General features: G+C 46.5%; 1 protein-coding gene across 1 annotated transcript; it reads left to right on the top strand.

Annotated features, from left to right (window-relative positions):
• The first annotated feature begins 1,420 nt into the window (after window positions 1-1,420).
• On the top strand, window positions 1,421-8,899 carry LOC121445352 (cytochrome P450 1A2-like). The gene is made up of 7 exons (XM_041647450.1): window positions 1,421-1,463; window positions 2,536-3,372; window positions 3,941-4,058; window positions 4,633-4,722; window positions 5,060-5,183; window positions 6,529-6,615; window positions 8,175-8,899. Exons 2-7 carry the CDS (start codon window positions 2,545-2,547, stop codon window positions 8,467-8,469), a joined length of 1,542 nt encoding a protein of 513 aa, XP_041503384.1. The 5' UTR covers window positions 1,421-1,463; window positions 2,536-2,544; the 3' UTR covers window positions 8,470-8,899.
• The last annotated feature ends 227 nt before the right edge of the window (window positions 8,900-9,126 follow it).

The following is a 9,126-nucleotide window of genomic DNA, read 5'->3' as shown; positions in this document are numbered from 1 at the left end:
ATAATGGACTGATCCTATAAAATTGCAATCAAGCCCTCAATTAAAGGCTTTATATTCTAAGGGTTGCCTTGGTCATGGTGTCTCTTGATAGAACTAGAGCAGTAACTAAGATATGATGTAAGCATGATTGTATGTCCCATCTGAGAAATCTGGTATTCATTAAAGAATGTAGCTTATTCTCCAGGCCATATCCATTAATCCTGAATTATCTTTCCAAAAATGTCTTCTGTGACTTTAAAAATTGTTTTTTGTTAAATATAGACTTCAATCCAGTTGATACATTGCATTTATTTGTTTTTTCTTTTGTCTCTTGGTCCTGGAACTTGTCTGGTTTGTTGTTGTTTCCCCTGCCTCCCTGTCTGATGATGTTGACTATGAGTCCAATCCGGTTGCTATAAGCAGCAATTCATGCCATGAATTTTCTTCGTTGACTTTTAATTCCTTACCACCATAAACTGGAAGGAGGGTGTAGAGAGAGTCTCTTTTTAGAAATACAAATTTCTAAAGAAAATAAAAGATGGGGGAGGAGTCAAGACACATTTCAATGCCTGAGTCCTCATCAACAATGTTTTTGGATGTAGGTTCAATTACACACACACACACACACACACACACACACACACACACACATGCCACACCACACAGGGGTGGGGCATGTTGAGGTAGATAGAACATACCAGTGATGGTTAATCTCCAGTGTTATCCTGAAGGGATTTAGAGTCACCTAGAAGATACCTCAAGGGCATACCTTTTCAGAAAGTTCAACTGCACACAGAAGACCCATTCTTACTTGGACCACACAATGGACGACATCTCTAGGCTTCAGTCCCTGGTTGAAGAGAAAGAGAGAGAGGGGAGAGAAAAAGGGGAGAGAGAGAGAGAGAGAGAGAGAGAAAGAGAGACTTGACCTGCTGACTCATATTCCTGCTGCTGTGACTCCCCTGCCACCAAGGACTACACTCTAAATTTGTGAGTCAAAGCAACCTTGCTTCCTTAACTTACTTTCGTCAGGTAGTTTGTCAATGGAGAAAAGTCAGTAGAATAATACAACTCCCTCTTTGCCTTCACAGGGAACATGATGAGCTGCCCCTGGTTAGCCTGGCCTGGGGTCTAGATTGTCCATTTCTTTTGGGTACAGTGCAAAAGAGTATATACTGTACACCATCTTAATTTTTAGATCCTGGAACCTTAAATGCCATAGATGTATATCTCCACCAGATCCGAACATCTTCTGACCCAAAGGGCTATTACTCAGACCCAACTAGAATGTGGAGACAAGGGTTCTTGACCCAAAGCCAAGAATTGATTCTTCAACCTTTGCACGGTATCAAGCCTTGATATCAAGTGACCTGGAGAGTTGGGCCAGTCTGGAGAGGGTGGTGTTATAAAAGGCCCAGTCATCTGAACCCAGAAGTCCTGGACAGACTCCTACTACTCTGCAATCTCCAGCATCTACCATTTAGGTATGTCTGAGTGCCTTTTTTGATCATGGCTTTGGCTTCAATATTCTAAATGCTATTAGAAATGAAGAAATGAGGACCCTGTAGGGACTAAAGGAGATCTGAGGCTTTGCTCCTTGTTTCTCAGCCATGGATCTTGGCTTCTCTTTCTAAGCTCCACCCTCTGTGTGTGTGTGTGTGTGTGTGTGTGTGTGTCTGTTTGTCTCTCTGTGTGTGTATCTGTCAGTTTTTTTGTGTGTCTGAATGCTAGAGCTCAGAGGACACCTCTCAGTTGTCAGTGCTCTCTTTCCACCATGTGAATTCCAGGGATTAAACTCAGGTTGTCATGCTTGGCAGCTAGTTTTTTTTGAACCACTGAGCCATCTTACTGGCTTCCTCCCTTTAATTAGGCAGTTTCAAATAGGCTATCTCTAAGAACTGTTGTTTGGAGTGAGTGAAAAGAACAGAACACCTTCCTGGCATTGGGGAGCCTTAGACCTGGTTGTAGCGTACCTACTTCAACCTCCAATCATGGAGTTCAATGAAGACTCATTTTGGGGGGAGATAACCCTGTGGTATTGATAGAGAGTCATCGAGGAAGGGGAATGCCACAGATCATTGCTGTGATTCCAGGGACACTGACCTTCTGTTGCTTGGGCAAGGGGACATCTTCTGCTCCATGGGTGTGTAGAAGGCTCCAACAGGGAGCCCACACTGTGTTAGACCCTTTGGTAGAAAGCCCAGCAAAAACTCTGTAATTGGAGCTGGTGAAGAGATGTCTTTAGCTTCATTTGCATCCACACCAGTCTCAGAAATGGAAATGGGAGAAGACATAGACAGGAGAGCCTGGGGTGGAAATTCAGACACTAAAGTTGGGAAACATAAGGTTTGTGAGACTCTTTTGCAGCCCTTGAATTCTGCGATGGGGTGAGGGCAAATTCCTGAGAGAGCAGGACACATGACAGGTATATCTTCACTGTCCTGGTGTGTGGCTGAAAGTCAAACAGAAAGTATCCCGACTGAATGAGAGAGTGAAGGAAGAAAGGGAGGCTCAGAATCCGTGCTAAACCACCCCACCCTTCCATTTCCCCTGCAGCTGGTACAGATGGCATTGTTCCAGAACATCTCCTTGACCCCAGAGCTACTACTGGCCACTGCCATCTTCTGTATAGTATTTTATGTGGTCAAAGCTTTAAGAACCCGGGTGCCCAAAGGTCTGAAGAGTCCACCTGGACCCTGGGGATGGCCCATCATTGGGCATATGCTGACCCTGGGGAAGAACCCACACCTGTCTCTGACCAAGCTGAGCAAGCAGTATGGGGACGTGCTGCAGATCCGCATTGGCTCCACCCCTGTGGTGGTGCTGAGTGGCCTGGACACCATCCGGCAGGCCCTGGTGAAGAAGGGAGATGACTTCAAGGGCCGACCAGACCTCTACAGCTTCACATTTATCACTGATGGCCAGAGCTTGATCTTCAACCCAGACACTGGACCAGTGTGGGTTGCCCGCCGCCGCCTAGCCATGGATGCTCTGAAGAGTTTCTCCATAGCCTCAGACCCAAACTCATCATCCTCTTGCTACTTAGAGGAGCATGTGAGCAAGGAGGCTAACCATCTAGTCAGCAAGTTCCAGAAGCAGATGGAAGAAGTTGGGCACTTCGAACCTGTCAACTTAGTGGTGGAATCAGTGGCTAATGTCATTGGAGCCATGTGCTTTGGGAAGAACTTTCCCCGGAAGAGCGAAGAGATGCTGAGCATCATAAAGAGCAGTGAAGACTTTGTGGAGAATGTCTCATCAGGGAATGCTGTGGACTTCTTCCCCATCTTGCGCTACCTGCCCAACCCAGGCCTCAAGAAGTTTAAGAACTTCAATGATAAATTTGTGCTGTTCCTACAGAAGACTGTCCAGGAGCACTACCAAGACTACAGCAAGGTGAGACCGGGAGGCAGAGAGTAAACCCATCACTCACAGGCCCAGAGAAATCCCCTCTCATCCTACTCCACAGTACTCAAATTGCCATTTGCTGCCAAGACCTAATAAGACTCAGGACCACTCGGAGCACCTATATCCTGCAGTCATGCCTTGTACAATACTTCTCCCCCCGGGAGCTTCTTCCTACCCCAGAAAACAGGGGCAGGTGAATGGAGCCTTGGCAGAGCTTTGCAATATGGGGTGTTGTTCATCTAAAGGCCATTGTTCTGCAGGAACATGAACCTCAACAGGGGCTAAGTTACAGTTTCAGGTCACATTTCTTCCCTGTGTTCACACATACTTCTTCCTTCTCTGAAACTCAACTCCTGGGTTATGGGAAGAAGGGTCAGTTGCACAGGAAATAACTACGCTCTATTTAGGGCTGATGAGAGTTCAAAACTCTGAGCCCAAGTCCAGCACCTGGAGGACAAGGAAGTTTCCAGACACTGGGGACATCTCAAATGGGATGGGGCATGGTCGGTCTTTGGCTCTCAAAATGCTAAAGTTCCCTTAAACTTGTGTCCTCTAGAACAGTATCCAGGACATCACAGGTGCCCTGTTCATGCACACTGAGAACTCCAAAGACAGTGGTGTCCAAATCCCTTATGAGAAGATTGTCAACATTGTCAATGACCTCTTTGGAGCTGGTAGGAGCCATGCCCCTGCCCCTTTCTCCATTAGTGGCTATTTACCCATACCCACCCTATCTACTAACTCACCAACCACATGGCAGGTGGCACAGGACAGACAAGTGTGACGTCATGATGTGCCATTAACTCCTGGGAAAAACTCGACCAAGTCCCCGTTTGTTTTGGGTCCTGGCTTTTTCTATATGGAAAGTAAAAGGGTTCTACAAACTGGAGTCTGGCTTACAATTTCAGTAGCTGACTATGAAACCATGTTTGCTTCATTTGTTTGGGTTTTTGATGTGGTTGGTTCTGACTTCTTAAGTCTGAGACAAGGTGTCATCCCTGTATCCTACCTAGGCTGGTCTCAAACTTGGAACAATTCTCCTGCCTTAGACTCCATAATGTTGGGATTCTAGGTATAAGACACCATGCTTGGCTTCAAGTTTCTGTTGAGGACTCAGCCTTTCCCTCAGGATACACAGGGGTGGGAGCCCGAGAGGATAGGGCTTGCTCTGTTTATGGAGAAGCGTGTCTAAATTTTTTTCCTTCTCCCTGTTGTCCTTTCTCCTTCTCCCCACTCCCTGCTACCCAGGATTTGACACAGTCACAACAGCCATCTCCTGGAGCCTTTTGCTCCTTGTGACACGGCCCAATGTGCAGAGGAAGATCCACAGGGAGCTGGGTATGTGTTGCTCTCGACCCTCGAGTCAGAGAAGCCTTGAGCCTCCAGGTCACTTGTTGATCTACAAATAGTGTTCATGTGTCTACTATGTGTAAGTCCTAGGACATAGCATCCCCCACTTGTGCACATAGGTGTGGGTGGACCATACCTGTTCATGTGTCTACTATGTGTAAGTCTTAGGAACATAGCATCCCCCACTTGTGTACATGAGTTGTGGGTGGACCATGGGGTCTCAGAAACGTGCGTAAACATAGCCAACATAAAGTGACCCTAGTATAACAAGGACACATGTGTGTGGAGCAGTCAACACCCCATGAGCTCTGCCTGTGCTTTGCAGACACAGTGATTGGCAGGGATCGGCAACCACGGCTTTCTGACAGACCTCAGCTACCCTATCTGGAGGCCTTCATCCTGGAGACCTTCCGATACACATCCTTTCTTCCCTTCACCGTTCCCCACTGGTAAGGGCCCTGTTCTGTGACCCCTAAGTTGTCATACTGTTTACCTACCCTGTTCCTGATTTCTGGGAACAACTCAGGCTGTATCTCATTCCTGAACATGGTAACTTCAACATTTGAGCCCATCAATCTCTGGTCTAGCCCACCCAGTCCAGTTGCTTATGGCCTCAGCGGTCACTCACCTCCACTTGTGTTTGCTCCCTATGGAATCTTCTGCTCCAGCCAGGCCCTCCTCACCATCCCTCACAAGGGTAATCCAGACTACTATCAATCAGACCTTCTGCCTGGAAACGTGTCTATCCATTTATCTGGTTCCCAAACTCTACCTTTGCCTAAGGTCAATCCTGAGACATGAGTCTTTTATCTAGAAGCCTCATTTGGCTATCGGCCAAGTAGAGCTTCATCCTCTGAGGATTTGTAAGATTTACAGCCCAAGTTCCCCGACTGTGGGAGTTGAACATTCACCTCTGCCCACCCCATAGGCTAGTTATTCCTGGTACAAAATCTGTGGACTCCCCAGGGCAAGGCCCAACCACTGATTGCTTGGCTTCAGAGACTGCCCCAACGCCCATCTGAGTGCTGTGGGACAATAGTCTTTTACTCTGCAAAGATTTGTCACTTGTATTGGTTTAATTAAATGCCGTTTGGCTAGTAGCCAGGCAGTAAGTGTAGGTATGGCAACCAGAATAGGATAATCCAGGGAAGAGGAGAAGTTCAGTCTGCAGTTGTCATCCAGACACAGAGGAAGCAAGATGAGAATGCCCCACTTATAAAGGTACCAAGCTATGTGGTGAACACAGACAAGTATTATGGGTTAATATAAAATATAAGTTAGTAGCCGGGCGGTGGTGGCGCACGCCTTTAATCCCAGCACTCGGGAGGCAGAGGCAGGCGGATCTCTGTGAGTTCGAGACCAGCCTGGTCTACAGAGCTAGTTCCAGGACAGGAACCAAAGCCACAGCGAAACCCTGTCTCGAAAAACCAAAAAAAAAAAAAAATATATATATAAGTTAGTTAAAAGAAGCCTGACCTAATAGGACAACAGTTTATAATTAATGTAGGCCTTTTTGTGTTTCTTGGGGACTGGACAACATTGGAACTGGGAGGGACAGAAACCTCTGTCAACATCTGAGCACAAGAAAAGTCTAGTAAAGAAGTGTTGAAGTTGTAGGACAGGATCCCAGCAAAAGGAAGGATAATCCCCCCATGTTCCCCGCCCTTCATATGACCTTCCAGTATGGAACTTGGAGACTGTGGTAATCAGACACTGGGATGCAGTGGAGGGAGGAACACGCCACATCACAGCCTCTCCAAGCCCTGACTGGACACAGCTCTCTTCTCTCCTCAGCACAACGAGGGACACCTCACTGAATGGCTTCCACATTCCTAAGGAGCGCTGTATCTTCATAAACCAATGGCAGGTCAACCATGACGAGTGAGTACTTAGCCCTGGCAGGAAGGTCAATGCTCAGTATCAGGAAGGTTTTGTGTCCCTTCGGGAACTGCTTATATAAGGACCAACACTCACTGTTACATAGCCTGTCCCAAGTGACAAAACTTAGAGCTACTTCCTCAAACTCGGTGTACAGAAGAACTTAACTAGGTATCTGGTGTGGATGGTAAATGCCTGTAATCAGGTCTCCTTGGGAGGCTAGGCAGGAGGATTAGAGTGAGTTCAAGGCCAGTCTGAACTTCTTGGTGAGTTTTAGGCTAACCTAGGCTTCTCACCCCTCTCAAGAAAGGAAGGAAGGAAGGAAAGAAGGAAAGAAGGAAGGAAGGAAGGAAGGAAGGGAGAGATTGACTAGGAAGTCTCTTTGCTCCAAGGTCCCAGTTGGATGGATAATGAGGATACATCATATGACTTATGGGAATGATATAATGATCTCCTTGAAAAATTTCTCTCTTATTCCATCCAAATCAGGACATATTGACATGAGAACCCAACATATTTGTATTGTCAATTTTTAGTTCAGAAAGGAAGCATAAGCCAAGCAAGCCAGTGATTCCCCTTGCTATAGGCATACAGGGAATAGGAGGTAAAGAAACATGTTTTCCTTCTTTCAATTTCCTTTTGATAAAGCATTATATCCTTCAAGTAACAAATCAGAAAGGATCTATAGCTCACTGGTAGAGTATGTGATGTGGACGGTCTTAGGAGCAAATCTCAGACCACATTAAAAAAAGGAACTAAGAAAACCACTATCAGCCATTGGGTAGTGTTCCCACAAACCTTTAATCCCATCACTTGGGAGGCAGAGGCAGGTTGATCTCTGAATTCTCTGGCAGCCTGGTCTATAGAGAGAGTTCCAGGACAATCAGGCTACACAGAGAGACCCTATCTTGAAAACCAACACAACAAAACAAACCACTATCTTGTTTCATGGGAATCTTGCAGCAGGTAAAGGCATGTGCCGCCACACCTCGCATCCTGAGTTCAATCCCCAGGCCCCACATGGTAGAAGGGGAGAGCTGACTCCTGCATGTTGTCCTCTGACCTCCACATGCATACAGAAAATAAAAATAAAATTATAATTTAAAAATTAAAAATAGTCAAAATCCACTCTCCTTACGATGGGTCGTTTTAGAGAGAATGTTATTTTCAGAAGCACTACCATGATTGGAGGTGCAGCTCTGTGGGTAGAGTGCCCTCTACTGTGCCCAAGGTCTGGGTCCATCCTCAGCACCAGGTGTGGAAGCCCAGGCCTTCATCCCAGCACTTGGAGGTAGATGCAGAAGGGTCAGAATCTCACACAAGGTGACCTGGGGTCATCTATGGAGTTCAGGGCCAACTTTAGACCCAGGAGACAAGTCTCAAAGCAAACAAACACAAAAGAACCATCACAAAGGAGATAAACACCGAGTCTGGTACCTTCCCCACAGGCTCTTGTTACCCTCAGTCTTTTCTAACACCGTGTTCTCACAGAAGCTGGGAGGACATAGCTCCCCTTTCCTCCCAGAGCCCACCCACTCAGGTCCTGTCTGTTCCTCTTGCAGGAAGCAGTGGGAAGACCCCTTTGAGTTCCGTCCAGAGCGGTTTCTTACTGACGACAGCACAGCCATCAACAAGACTCTGAGTGAAAAGGTCATGATTTTTGGCCTGGGAAAGCGTCGGTGCATTGGAGAGACCCCGGCCAAGTGGGAATTCTTCCTCTTCTTAGCCATCCTGCTGCAGCAGCTGGAGTTCAGTGTGCCACCAGGCCTCAAGGTGGATCTGACACCAACCTACGGGCTGATCATGAAGCCTCCGATCTGCAAACACCTTCAGGCATGGCCACGCTTTTCCAAGTGAAGATGGCCAAGGCAGGGAAGAGGCATCCACGAACCACCAACTTGTTTCTTTCCCTTCTTTTTAAATCACAGCTTTTTTTGAGTACAAATCTTTCACCATTTAATTCACTTCCAATCAATTTTAGAATATTGTCTGTCAAAATCCCCATACCTGTACCCATTAAGATTCATGGCTATTCCTCCTAACCTGTCTCCCTTGCCCCTCCACAACCAATCTAGCTTTTGACAAGTAGATTTGCCTACTGTCACCATTTCACACAATGTCACCTGTTGTTTGGAGAGGCGGGCCGCTTCCCACCGCTCTTTACCCGAATTAATTACACCGAAACTGTATTCTTTTAAACACTGCTTGGCCCATTAGTTTTAACCTCTTATTGGCTAGCTTTTACATATGGATCTAACCCATTTCTAATATTCTACGTAGCACCACAAGCTGGCTTACCAGGAAAAATCTTAACCTGCGTCTGTCTGGAGTGGGAGAATCATGGCTACTGCCTGACTAGGCTTCTTTCTCCCAGCATTCTGTTCTGTCTACTCCGCCTACCTAATTTTCTGTCTTATTAAAGGCCAAGGCAGTTTCTTTATTAACCAATGAAATCAACACAAAACAGAAGTCTCTCCCCGATCAGTCGCCATGATGTGTGGTCTGTGACTGGCT

This window comes from Microtus oregoni, unplaced genomic scaffold, assembly GCF_018167655.1.
Source record: "Microtus oregoni isolate MIOR12 unplaced genomic scaffold, Mior012 000179F_ref0000403, whole genome shotgun sequence".
NCBI lineage: Eukaryota > Metazoa > Chordata > Mammalia > Rodentia > Cricetidae > Microtus > Microtus oregoni.
Note: the sequence above shows the minus strand (reverse complement) of the source record. Positions and strands in the feature narration are given on the sequence as shown.

Bases quoted from the DNA above. Each gene is read 5' to 3' on its own strand.
- LOC121445352 (XM_041647450.1), top strand. From the start codon at position 2,545: ATGGCATTGTTCCAGAACATCTCCTTGACCCCAGAGCTACTACTGGCC. The intron at 4,059-4,632 runs GTAGGAGCCATG...CCTGCTACCCAG, and splicing joins CAATGACCTCTTTGGAGCTG to GATTTGACACAGTCACAACA. The intron at 4,723-5,059 runs GTATGTGTTGCT...TGTGCTTTGCAG, and splicing joins GAAGATCCACAGGGAGCTGG to ACACAGTGATTGGCAGGGAT.